Source organism: Rhinolophus sinicus, linkage group LG07 (assembly GCF_036562045.2).
Source record: "Rhinolophus sinicus isolate RSC01 linkage group LG07, ASM3656204v1, whole genome shotgun sequence".
In the NCBI taxonomy this organism is placed as follows: domain Eukaryota; kingdom Metazoa; phylum Chordata; class Mammalia; order Chiroptera; family Rhinolophidae; genus Rhinolophus; species Rhinolophus sinicus.
Window position 1 is genome coordinate 123,422,713 of NC_133757.1, and position 19,061 is coordinate 123,441,773.

The 19,061-nt window shown below is 42.3% G+C and overlaps 3 protein-coding genes across 9 annotated transcripts in view; 1 reads left to right on the plus strand and 2 right to left on the minus strand.

The window, feature by feature from the left end:
* Positions 1-1,045, minus strand: part of AFG2A (AFG2 AAA ATPase homolog A) — a 275,426-nt gene extending 274,381 nt beyond the window's left edge. For all 5 annotated transcript variants that reach the window (XM_074338543.1, XM_074338542.1, XM_074338541.1 and 2 more), the window contains exon 1: positions 358-1,045. In XM_074338543.1, the coding sequence (XP_074194644.1) occupies positions 358-520 (163 nt within the window). In that variant the 5' untranslated portion in view covers positions 521-1,045. The remainder of the gene's footprint in view (positions 1-357) is intronic.
* NUDT6 (nudix hydrolase 6) lies at positions 1,043-18,449 on the plus strand. 3 transcript variants are annotated; one of them, XM_019741394.2, is made up of 5 exons: positions 1,043-1,300; positions 3,488-3,691; positions 7,538-7,593; positions 13,544-13,598; positions 17,804-18,449. In XM_019741394.2, exons 1-5 carry the CDS (start codon positions 1,072-1,074, stop codon positions 18,199-18,201), a joined length of 942 nt encoding a protein of 313 aa, XP_019596953.2. In that variant the 5' UTR covers positions 1,043-1,071; the 3' UTR covers positions 18,202-18,449. The 3 variants fall into 3 exon arrangements, with proteins under 3 accessions (XP_019596953.2, XP_074194646.1, XP_074194647.1); XM_074338545.1 differs by lacking the exon at positions 1,043-1,300 and adding an exon at positions 1,331-1,525; XM_074338546.1 differs by lacking the exon at positions 1,043-1,300 and adding an exon at positions 1,596-1,615.
* The window catches only part of FGF2 (fibroblast growth factor 2), a 50,208-nt gene continuing 44,146 nt past the window's right edge, over positions 13,000-19,061 (minus strand). Inside the window, exon 3 of the mRNA XM_074338547.1 lies at positions 13,000-18,817. Within this exon, the coding sequence (XP_074194648.1) occupies positions 18,632-18,817 (186 nt within the window). The 3' untranslated portion in view covers positions 13,000-18,631. The remainder of the gene's footprint in view (positions 18,818-19,061) is intronic.

A 19,061-nucleotide genomic window follows, 5' to 3' on the forward strand; every position in this document is an offset into this window, starting at 1 on the left:
TTTTCCAGTAACGTGCTCGCCGGGTATGAGCAACTTTTCCGTTAAACCTGCCGTTAATCCTGTATGAGGCAAAGCTGTTTCAAGTGCAACCGGGACATGCAAAACAATTTAGAAAAAAACAAAACAAGAACAAAACAAAACAAAACAAAAAACCGTTGCCGCGGCCACGGACGAACTCCTCCTGCCCGACTCTGCGGGGCGCGCGCGGCTTCGGGCGCCTGACGTTCTCCTGGGCCCGGCTCACACCTGCGCGTCGCCCGACTTTCAAAAGCCAACGCCCCTCCCGGCGGATCGCGAGGTCTCTGTCCCCTCAGGCTGAGCCCCCTCGGCCTCGGGCCGCCCTCCGAGAACTCTTACCCTTTTCTAAGAAGTTGATCACCGTCAGAGTTCCGGCGGCCGCCGCGACGCCGGGCCCGGCAGAAGGAGCCAAGGCCCCCACAGGAGAGGGAGACGCGGAGGGTGAGGGCGAACCATTGTCGGCGCTCCGGTTGAGCCGTTTTCTGTTCTTCTTGGAAGACATGTTCCGAAGGCAGCCTGGGAGTTGAAGCACTGAAGCCGGCTCAACGTGCGCGCCTCACGGAGGGAAAAACTTCCGGGGCAGAGGTCAGCGAGGCTCCACCCCTGCGCCGTAATCCCCCTTGTGGAGCGCAGTCAGAAAAGAGAGAACCGAGTTTGTTCCAGAGGTTGAAGAAGTTCTTCTACAAAAGAAAACGAATGGGGTGGACGGAACCGTCATTTAGATTGTACATTCCTGAAAGACAGGACATTTTCGTGTCTCCGCTGGCTTTCCCCATCCTCGAACACGTGTGTTGAATTAAACTACGGGGGTGGGGGGCGGTTGAGGGGAGAGAGACGGGAAAGTTTCTCCCTGCTCTCCTGAAGCCGGGCAAATTCCTGAAGGGAGCTGGTGGACAGGACTTCGCAATCTCCGGGGAATAGCGCTACCAAGTGGTAAGCCCAGCTCAACCCTCGGAAGGGTGGGGGGGCACTCTTCTGAAGTTTACGGTAGCTCCCTCCCACCCGAGCGCGGAGGCGGGGTGAACGAAAGCGGCGGGCAGGACGGGCGCGAGGATGCGTCCTTTGCTGAGCGGGGGCTACCTGCGAGTGGTGCTGGCCTGCGCCCGCCGCGCGAGGCTTTCGGCCGGGTGCCGCGGTTCCCACGGCGGGCCGGGTTGTGCGCGGGGTACCCCTGCCGGATCCGGCTTGCTGCGGGGCGAGCTGGACAGATTCGGGGGCATCTCGGTGCGCCTGGCGCAGCCGGACAGCCTGGACGCCGACGCCTTCCAGAGGGGTCTGCAGGGCAAGTGTGCCTGGGCCGAGGGACTCCTGGGCCTCTGATGCAGCAACCCGCACGCTCTGCGCGTGTCGAGTCCCGAGCCCAGAGGAGGGGAGGGGCCGCCGGACCGCACCCGCTTTCCCCCTCGGTCCCGGTGCTCTCAGCTGGGAGATCTCTGAAGTGGTTCGGACAAATGGCGACGATCCCAGACTTCGGGGTCGGCGGCTCCAATGTCGGCTCCACTTCCTAGTGCGTGCCCTTCACCCTGGGCGAGTCCTGTGAGGCACGATGCCCCACATGAAACCGGGTGATAGGAGCGCGAGGTCGCCGCGGGTTAAGGTGCATAACGCGCAGGAAGCGTTTAGCGTAGTTAACGCTCAGTAGACGTTTGTCAGTATCGTTACGTTGTTACTCACTGTCACCGAGCTGTGGTTCCGCCGGGCACCTTGCCCGGGCAAGACGTCCTCACATTCTAATACAGGTGGTGACAACGAGTGGACACAGAGACGTGCCCAGTGGTGGTTTGTACACAAATCGGTCAGGGGCCGTCGCATCAAGAACTAGTTTGCTTGTACTTACACAGCAGCAAATCTTTTATAATTAACCAGGGAGGTGGGGGTGGATTCAGCTTTTGGTAAGAAAACTCTCCACTCATTGAACCTTGAGTCCAATGATATGAAAGCTTGGATGGAGGAGCCTTCACTTTCAGGGAGCCCTTGATTTGGTGGAACCGCCTGTTTTTCATACTGTCCCTGTGGGTCCTTTGAATTGAAGGCATGGCGTGGAAATCCAGCCAGGGAAAGATCCTGCCACACTAACAGGACACTTCAAATAACCTCTGTCCTATTGAGCAATATGGCAAGAGAGTACATGTGTGAATAGAATCAAGGGAATTATTTCATTCTTTAATCATCCTCATTCCCCAACTACTTACCTCTTCCCCTCGTTTTCTCTTCCAATTGTGAATGATTGCCGATTCCCGCAATGTCACCAGTAGGAGAGTGAAATCAGTGTTCGTCCTCTGATAGGTGTTCGTATGTGAGGTTACATACACTTGTCACTTGTCAGTGACCAAACAGGTGATCAAAGCTCAGGTGACCTCAGTCAGCAAGGCAAAGCAGAAGGGTTTGGAGTCACATCCAGGTTCCAGGTTCTGCCACAGGCTTCACCGGCATGAGGCAAATCACGGAAAATATTTGCCCATCAGGTTGCTTATGTGAATAATGCCAGCCCCAATTACTGGGTAGATTGAGATCAAAGATATCGTATATGAAACTAATTTGTAAACTCGGAAATACCATATACTTTTTATGTCTTAATAAAACAGATTCGACTGCACTTAGTGCTAGACACTGTTTTAAGAATATGAATTCATTTAATCCTCATAACAATCCTGAGGTAGGTCAGATTATCCTCATTTTAAAGATGATGGTGCTGAGGCATGGAGATTTGTAACTTCCCCGGCCTCGAGAATCTGGTCTTACTGAACTGTGCTGCCTGGAAGAGCTGGTGCTGGTTCAGTTGTTGTGTCAAACAACATTGAATGGCATTGCCTATAAATAGGAACTAAAATCATCTGAGGATCACGTGCCCCCAGCAACTGTCCTTCACACAGATCCCCACACGTACTTTCACATGCCCCCCCATGCACTGTCTGTCACTGTGTTGGGTACCCTGACTTCATTTTCTAGAACTAGCATACGTTATTTAAAAACAGTTATATTTGAACCACCTTGAAATTTATAAACCCCCAAAATTATGACAGAACTCTTAAAGAGTAAATAGAAGCCCATAATAATCATTCATAAAGATTACAACTAAGACATTAAAAGGAACAAATTAAGATGGCATTTTGTTTAAATCAGCTTATTTGTTCATTCTGCAACTATTGATGAACAATTATGTGCCAAGCATTGTGTCAGGTGAAATGAATATAAAGATCACAACTGGCCTGATGCTATGGTATTTTCAAGGAATTGGGTCTGGTGGAAAAATCATAGAAACAAGGTGGTGACCATTAAAAAAAAAAAGTAGTTCCCGTGCTACTGGTGTGAAGAGGACATTTTGGGACCCTCTAACCCTCCCTCCCAATAGTAGGGGAAGTGGATGCTTAAAGATGGCTTCCTGGAGGAGGTGACACCGAGATGAGTTTGAATTGATTCCGCTCCTCTCGTTGGAAAATATTGACAGTATTTTTCTTCTGCATTTTAGCTGCAGTACAGCAGTGGAGATCGGAAGGTAGAATAGCAGTATGGCTGCACATTCCCATCTTGCAAAGCCGATTTATTGCCCCGGCCGCTGCCCTGGGCTTCCGCTTTCACCACGCGGAATCGGATTCATCTACGCTGACGCTGTGGCTGGGAGAGGGGCCCAGCCGGCTCCCAGGATATGCCACACATCAAGTGGGAGTTGCAGGTCAGTTTCTAACTCAGGATAATCAGAATGAGTTTCTTAAAGGTTCACCCAATTTCTTACTTCTTACAGCGTAGCGAAAGCTTGTTCTCGTGGAACGAGTGATTTATGAAATAATTATCCATCCTCCTTGGGTCTAGTGCTACTGCTTTGAACAGATGAAGTTGGCCTTGTGCGTCAGAAGAGGGCAGCAGAGAGAAGAGGCAAGGTCAGCGGTTTTCCAAAGGATATGTTTGAACATGTTTTACACAGATAGTTGAACTTCACTACTCAAATAGTAATACTGAATTGAGATCGGGGAATATACTCATTATGGTAAAACATATTAGTAGTAATTATCTGAATTTGTAGAATAAAAGATAACTTTCAGGTTGAACTTAAGGTAAAGCAACCAGTTTTTCAATGATTTGAACCTTAAAGACATTTACATTGTTATTGTGCCAAACAGTTGTTTAAAATAGCATAATTTAAATATACTGTTGAATTTCGAAGTCACTGATTAGCTTCAGAGACATAGTCTTGAGAGAAGACTTGCTTTAGGTTAAGGAGTTCTCAAATTGTAGAGTGCATGGAAATCACCTAGAAGACTTGTTACAGTGGAAGCTGGGCTCCACCCCAAGTTTCTGGTTCAGGTGGCCTGGGGTGGGGCCTGAGAATTTGCGTTGCTAATAGTTCCCTGTCACTGCGGTTGCTGCTGACCCCAGGACCACTCAGAGAACGGAGATTAAGAAAATTCCTAGATTTCCAGGAAAACTGAAATAGTAAAGAATCTTTGTGACCTAAAATAAAAGCAGTAATGCATATTAATTAGTAATTTAATCAATAATAATTGTATTTGCCTTCATATAACTTACAAGAGTTTTTAAAGGGAGCCTGCACCTGTGAGGACTTTTAAAGGAGTTATTCGGGGATGGCTAATGTTTTCTGTGTCCATGGTATCTCCCCTGTAGCAAGTCGAGGCACTCGGAAACTTTCCATTCAGCTCTACTTCAGAAGACGGCCTGAAAAACTGTGACGACAGCCTCACACTTCATTAGAAAGTCCTACAGATAATGATGCAGTCATTGGTACAGACTGAGTTTCCAGTTATTAGCACAGAATTGGTACTATGGTCATAACGTGTCCCTCTGAAGGACTCGTTTATAACTAAGCACTATATTTTGGATTGTAGTTAAGATATGCCAGAGGCCTCCAGGGAATGAGAGGAACTTGGCCAGAGTCTTGAAGAATAAGTAGGGTTTGAAGTGGCTGTTTGGGGTGGGGACGAGATAATGTAAGAAATTGTTCTGCAAAGGGACAGAGTTCTTCAGGTGGTGAGAAAATAGTTGACATTTGAACAGAAGGTAAATGTGGCTGGTGAAGGGGCCCAGGACCCAAAATGAGCCACTTTGGCACATTGGTTATTTTGAGGTGAAGATGATGGAGAAACAGCAGACACAGGAAGGGTTCTGACCCCCCCTTTCTACCTCAGTGCAGGGCCCAAGTCTCTCGGACCAAGAATGGTCAGAGATTTTCTCTCTTGTTCACCACTGTATCCTCAGGCTATCACCAGAGATGTACAAACCGACATTACTGAATCCTCCTATTCCGTTAGTTTTCCCCATGTTTCCTTGTCACTTTCCCACAACTCACTTCCCCCAGCCCAAACCCTTTAGTCTTATCACATCTCCACAATTGATCACTCTTTGTTAAAAGTGTCTAACTGCTTTTCTGGGCTTTTCACGTGTTTCCATCCCCACCCCAGGCCATGTGAAAATATTAACGTCAAATCAACTCAGTATACTTGTACTTCATTTACCTGTCTTCTGTCAGTTCCATCCACAGGCCCCAGACATAGACCCGAAGTGGGTAGAGGAGGAATCTCCCCTCCCCGCTTGTCGCCTCACTGGCTGCTCACCCTGCCCGCACTTGCCCAGACCTTCGTTTATCTAGGTCTTTAGAGCTGAGCTTTCTGCTCAGGAAGCTCCTGACTGACCCCTCTAAAGCAGAGTCCTCCCACGTGCCAGTCCCATCATTCTTGTCCCTTTACTCAGCTGTGTTCCTTTCTAGCACTTACCATAATCGGAGATACTATTTCATGTACTTCCTTTCCCCACAGTAATAGAAACTCAGTGAAAGCAGGTATTTTCTCTCTTGTTCACCGCTGTATCCTCAGGCTAAAGCCAGTGTCTAGCACAAAGTCAGTGCTTGACAAACACTTACTGAATGAATGGTCGCATAGGTCTCTAAGTGGAAACGGCCACCCTCTGAGAATACAACTGTGGTGTGGTGAGGGCCGCATGGCAGTGAGAAGGCCTGCTGGAATCCAGGCCTGCTGGCTGTCAGTCTCAGAGCCCCGTGAACTTGGGCAGGCAGAGGGATGCATGCATTAGGGATTATTTTGGGGAACACCTGAGGGAATGCACATAAAGCACTTCGCACAGTACCTGGCTAATGTTAATATAATAATAACCCGTTTAATCCCTGATCTCTTTGGATTTAATTTACGTTGTGACCAGCAGGGGTCGCTCGCACTGTGCTTTAGGGATGCTGCTTGTCTTTGGGGTAGTTGGCTCATGTTTATAGTAGTGATTTCATTAGGGACAAGCTCCATTTGAGTATTAAAATTTAAGAGTAGGTTTCCTTGGCATTTCATTGGCATTCTATCCCCTGTAACGTCCCATGAAATTATAGTTTACATTTCCTAATAGAAGACAACTTGAATGTTAATTACGTCGAACTTAGTTGTTTTCCTTCTTGCTTCAAAATACTAAAATGTGTTTTAATTTCAGAGAAAATGGCTCTTGTGTTACACATACCTATCCCCTTCTACATTCTATCTCTGCACAGCATTTGTCACCTTCCCACGTTCTATAGAATTTATTTTCTGTTTGTTGGGCACCCCCTCACACACACACCAGCTTGTGAGCCCTGTGAGGACAGGGAGTTTTGTTTTGTTCACCACTATGTCCCTAGCACCTGGAAGAGTGCCGGACACATAACAGGAGCTCAATTAATATACTATATGTAGAACCTATATGTGTTACATATAGGAACTCAATCAATATTAAAAGAATGGATGAATATGTAGAAAATACCTTTTTAGCAATATCTTCCCACATTATGTGAATACAGATATTTTTAAATTATAGCATTTAATGGAACCTAATACAAATCATCAAAGTATCATAACAGACCCAGGATTGCCCAAGGAGAAAGAGAAAAAAAAATTATTATTGAGTTCCTAACATCTAGCCAAATACCTAGTGTGCTGGGCAATGCATATAATGAATGAAGAAATAAAAGCAATGAACTAGAACTTAAAATATACATAAAATAAAGAAGTATGCCAAAGCACGATAGTAGCATGTTACAAAGTCGTGTACGTACGCAGTAAACAGATTTCAGTGCTTTAGGGGGGTCGTGAACCGAACATTGAGATGTTTGTGATTTGGGCCATCACATGTTCTGTACATAGTGATTCAAGGAACAAAAATGAAAACGAAAAAGTCAACTCACTTTTTCAATAATATTTTGAAGCACTTAAAATTATCTGGGCCCTAAAGTAAACACTTATAAAAGGGTAGAAAGAATAATTATTTAACTGTGTGTCATCAGGAAGAGCCAGTCTAGCGCTTTGCAGATGATTATATACAAGTCAGTGTGTTAGAACCGTCAGTGGTTAAAAGAACCCGGATGACAGAGCAAGCAGCTTCTTGCTGGAGGGAACTTACATCTTCAAGGAGGAGACGGTATTGAACCAGGCCTTCCAGAATGGGGAGGATTTTAATGACCACAGATAAGAGTGTGGAAGGAATCTAAGACGAATTAAATGAATATTTCCTGATTACCTTTTGTTTCTCCCAACAGGAGCTGTATTTGATGAAAATACTAGAAAAGTATTAGTTGTACAAGATCGAAATAAAGTAAGTTGCTTCTGCTTTCTAAATGTTCAATTCTCTCTAAAGAAACTAAAATGTAGAAATTTTGATATGCTCAAAGAATTACAGAAAGATATTTTAAGTCATTTCTAAGCAGTTACGGGTCATTTGGATATTCATTTAATCCAAAACGTGTTTATGCAGGCCTTGAAAATGCCAGGGTCACCTCACTGTTGCTATTATTTTGTGGCTACAGGAAAATTAGATTGGGAAGACAACTCTGTTTCTAACAGACTATCCAGATTTCTTCCATTCCTTCAGCATTCATGCAGCTCCTACTCTGAGCCAGGTGCTGAGACTACAGAGGTTAATAAGACAATACCCCGAAGTCCTGCATCCCACTATTTAGGAAAAACAGTCATGCAACAGACGGTGACAATTTCCTTTGCCTTTGAAAAGCCCCTAAAGATTTCTCAGAAGAGGTGACAGTTAATTGGTTCTTGAAGAATGAGTAGCTTACTAGGACAAAAAAGGAGGGGGGGGGTGCATACGTCAAGGGCAGAGTTCAGAAAGGAACTGACATGGTGTCTTAGTCCCTTTAGGTTGCTATAACAAAAATGAGGCAGGCTATGTGATTTGGACAACAAATATTATTTCTCAGTTATGGGTATTGGGAGGCCAAGATCGGGCACCAGCAGCAGTGTCTGCTGAGCAACGCTTCCTGGTTCATAGATGTCAGCCTTCTCTGTTTCCTCACATGGTAGAAGGGACAGGGAACTCTTGGGATCTCTTTTACAGGAGCACTACTCCCATTCATGAGGACATAACGCCCTCCAAGCCCCACCTCATACCTTCACACAGAATTCAACATATAAATTGGGCAGGGATGGGGTGTGCACATTCAGTCCATTGCACAGTGTGGAAATCATGGTAAAAAATTCATTGTGGCCAGGAGTGCAGGGATTGGTAAAATACTTGACCTGAGAGCTAAATTGAGCACAGAACGTAGAGAGCCCCGTACACCAAAATCAAGAGTAGAGGAATCTAGAACCAACAAAGATTTCTAAGAGAAGTACCCTGCTTAGCGGTCAGATGTTTTCATGCTCACTCAGGAGTATAAGTAAAACTAGAAAAGAAAGAGAATAATTATTTTGATACTTTCAGAGACTTCGATAAATATTGATAGAGAAAGTCAAACTTTTTTTCCATCGTATGTTTTTAAATTTTAAATGCCTGTTTGTAGTGATAGCCGAAAGCAGTATATCACACATTTCCAGAAATGCGATCTGAAAGCATTCTCATAGTTATCGCTTGCATAACTTGCGAAGTCTTGGTTAAGGCAGAATCTCTGACTCGGACTAAGCTTTATGCACAGAAACGTATTGAGTACCTACAACAGTAGTGTTGAGTCTGGCTGCAGTGAGTCCCTTCTTCCTTCCCCTGCCTTGCAGTCTGTTGGTGGAACCTAGAAGGGAATCTTTTGGCAAAGCAGAAATTGGTTAGCGGGACCCCAACTCCAGCATCACGAGGCAGAGCACAGCTCCAAACCCACCCTCTCTGCATCACGAGGCAGAGGCACAGAGAGGGTGGGTTTGGAGCTGAGACAATAATATCATCAACTTATCTGAAATGCACATTCTCAGGCCCCACCCCAGACCTGCTGAATCCAAACGTCCTGGCTGCTGCTCAGCAGTTTGTGTTCATAAGCCCACCAGGGGAGTCAGGTGCACGGTCAGGTTTGAGAACCACTGAACTAGCACACTGGGCTCTGGGCTCTTCCACCTGCTGATTTCCGAACTCGCCAGTGATTGGTTCTTAAAGCTTGAGGAAGTGCTGCTTCCAGAACCTAGCTGTGTTCCTCCTGTGCTTCTGGGCATCTGTGATTGGCAGAAGCTTGAGACAAAGTCAAATTACATAAGACTGGTTTCTTTATGGATTAAGTAGAAATGATACTCCTCCTATGTAGGGTGTTGATTTCATTTTTTATGTTATAAGCAGAGATCCATCTAAGAGCAACAAAATATGAAGAGTGAATATTCATGTATAGTTCAGTATTGTAATAAGAATATAAAATGAGAGACTAGATCATATTTCATTTCTATAATTGTTTTGGTGGAATTTAAGCATTAATGATGGCTATTAACCATAAACTAATTACCGTATTCCCAGCCATTGAGCCCGTTTCTCTCCTTTAAGGGCCTCCCTGTCCCCAGGAATTAGCGGCACGGTTTGTTGCAGAGGAAAGTTTAACCCTCATCATAAGCATATGCATTCAAACTCAAACACAAATCTAAACTGACACTTGAAACAGGTCCTTTCTCCTTTCCTACCCATATATTGCAATCCTTCGTGCCCCTGCCCCAGGATTCTGAGAAATAGAAGACCCAACAGTGGCTTGATCTTGTAAAGTGGGTGCTAAAGAGCCAAATTCAGGGTCGGTACCTGTTCGTTCATTCACTAGGTGTTATCGACTTCCTATGCACACTGTGTTGTCGGCTGTTCTAAGCCCTGGGCAGATATTAGTGAACAAAGCAAAGTTTCTTTGTCTGGAGCTTATATTCACATGGGTACGATACAAATAGTCAACAAACAAATATATATAAGGTGGTGGTGTTATTAAGAAAAATACGGTGCTACAATGACTGGGCTTGCTGTATTGTGCATTAATTTCTATATGCCTCGCACCTCATACTCAATAAATTTTTGTTGAATGACTGAACAAACTAAGAGATCCCTATGGTAGCTTCTGTCCCTTTGGTAACAGTGATAGTATTGAAGCTAATGTATTACCTACATACAGTGGCTCTGAATTCTGAAAAGAGTAGTAGCATTAAAACTAATGAAAATAAAAGATAAATTTGTCACCAAATTGGAGAAAAGGGAGAACAAGAAGGTCAAACAATAGGAGGGAACGAAAAGGAAGTGGCTGGCAGGTCAGTACCCTTGTTCTAGGTTCTGGAGACATGGCTGAAAAAAATTAGTAGTCTTTTGGGGGTTCTGTTTACACAAACTCCTGGTTAGGATTTCAGCAGCCACTCCCGGGAAGGTCCTGAAGCTAATCATCTATTTAGGAAAATGGACGATGTCTGTGGGGTTGAGAAAAGAATAAGAAAAAGGATCAGAAAATGAATCATTCCTAGTCACCCATTCTAGAAATCCTAAAACAAACGAGTTTTTCTTCAGGACAACCTTTAAAAGAAACAGTGCTATTAAACTTGAAATTGTTTTAACAGAGAAAAGTATCTCACACTCTGTATCTCTGAAAAAATGCATTAAAAATAATACTTACCCTTTGTTGATATGCAAACTGCCAGGAGGAGCTTCACAGGATAAATGATAATCTTGTGTCATCCACACTTCTATTTTCCATTCATTCTTACAACCGCGCGCACAATTTACTCGCAAATTTGTAGGAAAAATTTGCTATCACATTCACCATTCCAAAACAAGATGGAACCACTCAAAATATGGTTTAAAATCCTACATTTTCATAAGCTAAAAGGATTCTTTACCTTTTGTAGTGTGTAAGGATCAGATACGCTGAAGGAACTAGATGACCTCACCAAGTCAAATCAGAGGGGGGCATGTATGTGAGTGCTGAGTAGCCCCCAGCAAGCCCGAGAACTTTGAGAAGAGTATCTCTTTTAAAAAACATAGTAAAAATCTTTTCTAAGATTAGAGGGAAAAGGATCATAGAATTTTACACCTGAAGCATAGAGATGTTTTGTGTTCTTTTATAGGAAGGGAGAACAAAGATGAAAACAGATATAGGCAACATTCGAAACCCCCCTGACCACTTCCTCAGTAATTTTTCCCTCATGAAATAATGTACTGGAAAGATGGAATAATAGTACACCACAAGCAAAATAATAAATCTCATGTCAATCAGAAGATTCTAGATAGGGAACTCACAGGCAACAGGTAGATACAAAGACGTTTGGTATCAAACTAGATTTTAGTTGCAATTCACAAGATCTAGAGGAGTGGAAATCTAAGAGATTCTGGTTGGGTTTACATAGAATGTTCCATTGAGGTCTGAAGGAAGCACAAGATATATGAAAAAGTGGTGAACAGTAGTTCAGGATCAGTGAGAACAAGCAAACCGACTTTTAAAATTTCTTAAAAGCTGGAGACTCAACTGCCTGAATTTTGACCCTGAGTTGACTACACACTTGCTTTTGTTACCCCAGGAAAGTTTTGAAATTTTTTTGTGCCCTCAGTTGCATCACTTCTAAAATGGGAACAATAATAGTCCCTCATGGGTTACTGTAAAGTTTAAATATGTGTAATTCTTACCAAAAACTTTTAGTAGCTTTTGGAATACAGTGGGCATTCAGTATACATCACCTAATAGTTATTACTGTTCATTATATTGCTAAATCCAGTTAATGGGAGTATTCTTTAATATTAAAAAAAGGTGAGACGACACAGTCATCTCCACTGATCAGATCTACATTCACCAGGTTGTCAAACCACGTGACTTAGGTCTCTCCACCTGCCACTTAGACTGCAGGCGCAAGCTTTTTCCGGGGGAGGAGGAAGCTTTTTTAAAAACAAGCTCCTTAAACCTAAGTGATGCCAGGAAATATCACAAACTACTCACCAGCATAAAAATAAACTTAACTTTTCCATAGCTAAGGTTTATGAAATACATTTCTGTGAGCTGTTTTCAATCCTTACATCTAGCATGTGTCCCTTGTAATAAGTTCGTATCTCCAAATTTAATCAACAATCAATCTCCAATTATTTGTAGTCAAGTCTAGGTCAAGATTTTAAAAATTGACCTTCATTGTTTTGGGGGAAGTATTTATAGCTTTCATTAGAAATAGAATTTATGGTAGTGAAGTCTAATATCCTATTGGAAAAAAGACCCCATTCATTTCTGTAGCAACAGTGCTTCTGGACCCATTTCAAAATGGAATCCCAAACACAGTGCCTTAATGTAGAGATATACTTAGAGATATATTTCTACACTCATAAAATAAAACATGCGTTATAAATTAATCTCAAGTCTGAGCCAGACGCGGAAGGGTGGAAAGCCTGAATTCTGTACCCACATGATCAACAGTCTGTGGAAACTCTGGGAACCATGCCACTGGTCTCCAACCTAGCATAGTTGGGGAGTGACACACTCTTTAAGAAGCACAGGAAATGAGACGGTCACAAAGCAAACCAGTAAAAGGTCCATAAACTTAGTTTTATGAATGAAGAGTATAAGGTGTCTCCATGCTGCAGCACTTTTTATGAGTATGTCCTGATGCCTCATTCTTCAGTTTTTGTCATGGTGATGGATAGACAGAACAGAACTCGAACCATGTCAGCCATAAAAATATTGTCCCATGCCATTTCATAATTATTTGTAATCAAATTTTTCCATGTTTATCCCCATTCCAAGATTAGATCTTCCCACTTCCCCCTCCCCACCAAAAAAAAGGTATACAAAAGACCCCACAAACTTCATCAATTTTATTCACACTACCCATGAAAAGAAATTACAGTTTTACGTAGTTATTAACACACAAAACAAGAGAAACCTTAAGATTAATATATCTGATTAGACACACAATACCGAAAATAAATGTGAAATTAAAAATAGTATACTTTAGTGATAAAATATATACTGTATTTCTACTTATTTATAGCAGCATCTGTAAGAGTCCTCTATTTACTTGTTAATAGTTAACTAGCAGCAAAAATTTCTTAAATTACACAAATTCAGTAGATGTTTCCCTCTACTGTTTCATTCATACAGAATCCATCACTTGAACCACACATAACCACTTCTACTTCCCGAAGAAAACGGTGGGAAAAGCCTTCATAAGTTACCAGTTTTCCCCCAAAAGAAAGAGGAGTGAGGAAGGAAACTAAAAAAAACTTTGCATACAATTACCAAAACATAAAGTCTCAACCACTTTAACCACTTATGTGGACCTTCACACATGTATGTTAGTGAATAAAAGCCATGTTAACTTTATTTTTTTACTTTATACTGCAGTTGAAAAATATGTGGAAGTTTCCAGGAGGCCTGTCGGAGCCTGGAGAAGATATTGGTGTGTATCTTACAGATTTTTATTTGGCTTGAAAATGTTGAAGAAATTCATGTGTTTACTTTCATGCTCTATAGTTGAGAATAAAATTTAAAATTTTCTAATTGGTTCAGACTAAGTCAGAAAATTTCAGAGGTTACTTCAGGACTGATATAAAATTAGCTGATTATACTCAATTCATTAGTATAAATAATACCATTAGGAGCATTCCACCTATTCTTCTGTTTAGGACTGCTTCTTCAGCAATTGGTTTGAAAATCAGAAACGTTGGATTTATATCAGTAAAATTTGGCATTAAGGGTTATTTTGGATATAACTGAAATTGTTGGGAGTAAACTATGAGAAAACACACATTCTTGACTATTTCAGCACACAACTGTCAACAGTAACTTTTAAATGAACTTTGAAATAAATATGAGTTATAAAGTCAGTTATTAGAGGGGTGGTGATGTACTTCTTCTCTTTATGCAAATTTTATCTATTCTTTGAGTAGTCAGGAAGCCAAGACATAGTGAAGTATCTCATATGAGAAAGTCTCAAATGGGAGATAACTCCTTAAAACAACTTACTGAGATCAATATTGAAGACAGGGAAATAGGAAATAAGCTAAGAATTCTACAGGAAATAGATGAAAGAATAGAAACTGAGTTTGCCAACCTATTCCTTACACCATTGGGTCAAATGGAGTCCCTATTACAATAAATCAATAGGTAACTCATTTGATAAGTTACCAGCATAATTTATTACCAGCATAAATTATTACCAGCATAATTTATCCATGACTTTCCCCTCAATATGCATGTACCTGTTCTCTTTAGCCAACATTTATATGAAGACAATTTCCTAAATTATCTTTAAATATTTTATTCAAAAAGGTACATATACCTGAAACTTGACTTTTTAAAATGTTATACAGATTAAAATGCCCTATACACAGTATATTGCCAACACCTAACAACCTATAAGTAAATTGACTACATTCAGATACATCCATAGCAAATTCTGGTGTTTAGAGTCTTATTGACTTTTTGCTTAGACTCTGCTAGGTCTTCTGTTGAAATAGAAGAGGATTTGGTAGTGGTGAGTTGTGGAAGAGAAAGCCATTTATTCTAGAACACCTAATCACCTTACACTACCCTTAGGTGCTTATGAGAACATGTAAACCAGGCAGGCTTCTGTTTACATCCTTACCCCATCCGTACCGGGCAAAGAGCAGTCCACAGGAGGTTTGTGTGGCTGCCTCTTCTCACTCTTGCCTTCTCAAATGAATTGACATTTTTCATTTGAGTTTTTCTGAATCTTCTGAGTTTTAGATATATTTAAATGTAAGTGAAGAAACACATTTCCAAGCCAAATATGTATCATTTTAGGTGTAAGTGTCTTGTGAGCCTTTCAAGTCCAGGTGGTTAAGAATTCACTATTTTTTAAAGTATTTGTGGTTCTCACAGTAACCCACCTATCCAGAAATCATACATATGCCTCAACCATGTGGAATTAAGGAAAAAACAGCAATCGGCCTTACTTCCATGGAATAGTATAAATTAAAGGTTTGCCTTAGAACTGATATAACCCCAAAAGCAGCTGGAAATGGTAACTGACAGTAGAGGTCTGACTCCATATGAGGGTGTGTCTGTTCTGTAATACAGTTCAGTAACAGATTCTTCTTAATGATGAAGCCAAATCAGCCAAGCATTACTTTCTTCAAACCCTGTATTTAGGAAGGTAATATACTTGAGGAAAACTGCCATCCCAAATGTGCAAGCATCCATATTGGCTCATAAGCAGTAAAGACTGACTGGGAAGCACATTTGTTTGGAATCCTTCATTCTTCGATAGTACTAAGTAGGTAAATGAAGCACGACTCTCCAAGTGTTTAACAAAAATTAAGAGGAGCATATGCAAAATGGAATGCAATCCTCAGGCTTTAATGTAATATAATACCCTAAGAGTAACAGGTATCTACAAAGTTAAAAATGGAGAAGTTGCCTTCCTAAAAAAATCTCATGACTACTGACAGAGGAGAAGCCCTGCATAGCAGAAGGACTGGAAAGTAGTGGGGAAGGGGGGGGGGGGGGCTGCTCAAAGTCAGAGGGCAACTCCGGGAAAACCCACATTCTGCATAATTTTTCCTATTAGTTTATTTTGTTTCCACCTAATCCTATTATTAAAATTACAAAATAGAAATAACAAATATAAACTCCCTTTCATTATTGTCCTGTAACTAAACAAAACACTATCGCTGACATATTTAAATCTGTCTCTAAATCAGTAAAAATAAAAACAGAATCCTCTTGGTTTTTCCTATGTTCTTCAAACGTATAAAACAGTCAATGTTATTTCCGTTTAGCTTACAGTACATTAAAATAATAAAGGTACAACAGAGTAAAGCACTCTATCCAGATAAAAATTTTAAATTCCTGGTGACTCACTGGGACACAGATTCCCATCTGAGGGGGAAGGGCTCCCTCATATTTTGGGGACAAAAGCACTTATTTGCTCATTCAGTTTTCAGTCCTATTCACTGCTATGCTGACCCAGGTGAAAGGGATCAGACTCCCCAGGCAGCCCTGCTACATATGGTGACTGCAGAGCAGAGCCAGGCCCTCGGGCTGTCTGGCCCCGTCCTCTGCCCCCATGACACAGGAACAGGCTAGACTCTAAATGCCCAACTCTTGATTAGTGGTACTAAACGCTAAACAGTCCCCGCCCCCCGCCCCCCCAGCACAGACACACAGTTATTTTTCAAAGCATTTAAAGAATAAAAATATTTAAACAATCATTATGTGAGATCAAGTGACATGTAAAATTTAAGAATAGTGCCACAATCTTTAACATACTTAATAACAAACGTGTATTATATGCCAGACTGAAAATTATTTCTCTTATTAAGGAAAGTTTTCCTTCTCTTAACATAAATTCTTCTTTTATATTTTCAGTTTAAAAATGTAATTTCTAACCATGGGTAATCTATGGCAAATCTCATAAGGGAAGTGGGCGTGCAGTTAAAAATGGCAGACAAAAGCCTTACATTTCAGGACACCGTCCTCTTCCTGTGCATATTATATTTCCAGAGCCGTTTCTTAGGAAGAAAACCAGAGCGTGTCCAGGGAATTGGGAAGACAGTCTAAGGCAGAGCACACGGGAACGGTGACAGTTTCCTTGCCTTCCTCTCCCTTGTCTAGTCTTCACCAGTAAGACTACAGAGAAGGCACATATAATTTACACTGTGACAGACAAGAAAACGGAGGCCCAAAGCTGTGCAACTGTGGTGTTGCCCCGCAAGCTGGGCGAGGCAAGCAGCTGTTTGAAGGGCTTCTCAGGGGCACTTCGGTGACAATGATAGAGTCTCACAGATGTAGGGAAAGCCCACTTACGGCTTTCACCTGGATAGTTAGTAAAAGCAGCCATTCAAATATGTTAATGGTAGTAAAATCTTGCCCCATAAATTTGTATATTATTGGAAAATAAACCTTATGAAATGTGAAAGCCCTGTTGTATTATGAAATTCTGCATATGACAAGTGTTGTGAAAACCTCTGATGAAGTGACTGCAGCATCTGGGTGTTGGAGGAGTAAGTCCGAGTTCCCTGGAATCTCAAGAAACATAGGAAATGCCCCAAATTCCCCTAGTGGGACTCCATTAACAGGATAAGTGCTGGAGCTTAAGCAAAAGGTTAGAAAGGAATCTGTTCCGGGATCTCAGAGGCTTGATGCCCCCCTCACCCCAGAGAGATTCGAATCATTTCAGAGTTCCGTACATTCTACACTTTTGTAAGGAAAAATGGATCACTCCTCTCAGTGCTGATATGTACAAACGTAGGAAGTGCTGACAGATGATGAGGAACAGGATAATAATGAAGAAATACGGAGGAATAACTGCAGCTTTGCAACCCACGTTTTCAACCTCTGGGAACTAGGTCAGGAAGAGGTTTAAAATATGTAACCTCCAAACCATACAGGTGGGTAAGCCCCCAAGTAGCAGCCAAAGGAATATTCACTATTTCAAAAGCTTCTTAGATGTACAGTGGTAGGAAAATGCTTTGGCATTTCAGGAGGTCCAGAAGGCAGAGTTTATCTAGAGAACTTCCCTTGCTTAGGGTGAGGTTTTGCTTTTGAACCTTTAGATGACGCTCGTTGAACTGAAAACCCTTGTTGACCAGACGCCCACAAATATGATCCCACTGATCTGCACATCTGTGTGTCGTGTAGGAGACACAGCAGTCCGAGAAGTTTTTGAGGAGACTGGTATCCAGTCCGAGTTCAGGGCGGTCCTGAGCATCCGGCAGCAGCACGCCCAGCCGGGGGCTTTCGGGAAGTCGGACATGTACATCATCTGCCGCCTCCAGCCGCGCTCGCTCACCATCCGTTTCTGCCAGCACGAGTGCCTGCGGTGCGAGTGGATGGAGCTCTCTGAGCTGGCCAGCATCGAAAACGCCACCCCCGTCACCAGCAGAGCTGCTCGGCTGCTGCTCTACGGGTCCAGAGAAGGGTTTGACAAGATCGATCTGACGGCGGAGGAATTTCCGGCGGTTTACACAGGCTTGTTCTATAAACTCTATCACAGGGAACTGCCAGACAGTTACAAAACGATGGCAGGGCTGGACTAGATTCATATTTACATGTTTAAATTTGTAAGTAAATGGTACACGTGGTTAATGAGTGCCATACGATGAGAGAAGTGGACATTCTGGGTTAACTAAATATCTGACCTTAATTTTCTAATGTGTAGGAGTGCCAGGAAGAAAATCTGTAAGTGTGCACATAAGCCTCTTTTCAAATGAAGCAAATGTATGAAAAGACTGTAGCTGTTAGTAAGCTTCACTGGATAAAGGCAAATGCTATCTATAAGGTGGAAGGAATTTTTGTTTTTCTTTACTAAGGCAATGGTTACATATTTTACTATTAGATAAAAGGTTATCTGACCAGTTATCCAAACAGAGCAGAGAGCTGTACACATTTTCTCCTTTTCTCTCACTAACACATTTCTAAACTATACCTCTTCTTTCCTGTGGAATGAGATCAGGTGTCGCCATTAGATCAGCTCTTAGCAGACATTGGAAGAAAAAGTATAGCTTTCTGCCCAGGTCCTGTTTTGGGTCCAAGTTTATACTGCCCAGTTCGTTTCAGTGCCACATACCAACTGGAGTATTTCCTTGAGCGGTAAGTATTGTAGTTGTTAGATTCCAGTCGTTCAAAAAAGAAACACTCGTCCGTAACACATTTCTGAAAAATAAAGGAAGAATTAGTAATTATTATTATCCTTTCCACATTAAATACCCATGACAGGTCCCTGCCCATTCTGCTCTACCTGGGCTCAGCAGGACAGTCCAGCCAGCAAGACTGATGCACTCTAGCTCGGCAGAAGGGTGCCAGTAGCTCAGGTACGGGGCAGCGAGGGCACCGATGGGATAGGAGCCACACTGGCTCAGATCTGCAATATCCATGAACATGGCTTTCTGGGTCCCCA

Excerpts from the sequence above, each read along its gene's own strand:
- NUDT6 (XM_019741394.2), top strand. The coding sequence starts at position 1,072 with ATGCGTCCTTTGCTGAGCGGGGGCTACCTGCGAGTGGTGCTGGCCTGC. Across the intron at positions 7,594-13,543 it reads TTGTACAAGATCGAAATAAA|TTGAAAAATATGTGGAAGTT; the intron begins GTAAGTTGCTTC and ends TTTATACTGCAG. Across the intron at positions 13,599-17,803 it reads GGAGCCTGGAGAAGATATTG|GAGACACAGCAGTCCGAGAA; the intron begins GTGTGTATCTTA and ends TGTGTCGTGTAG.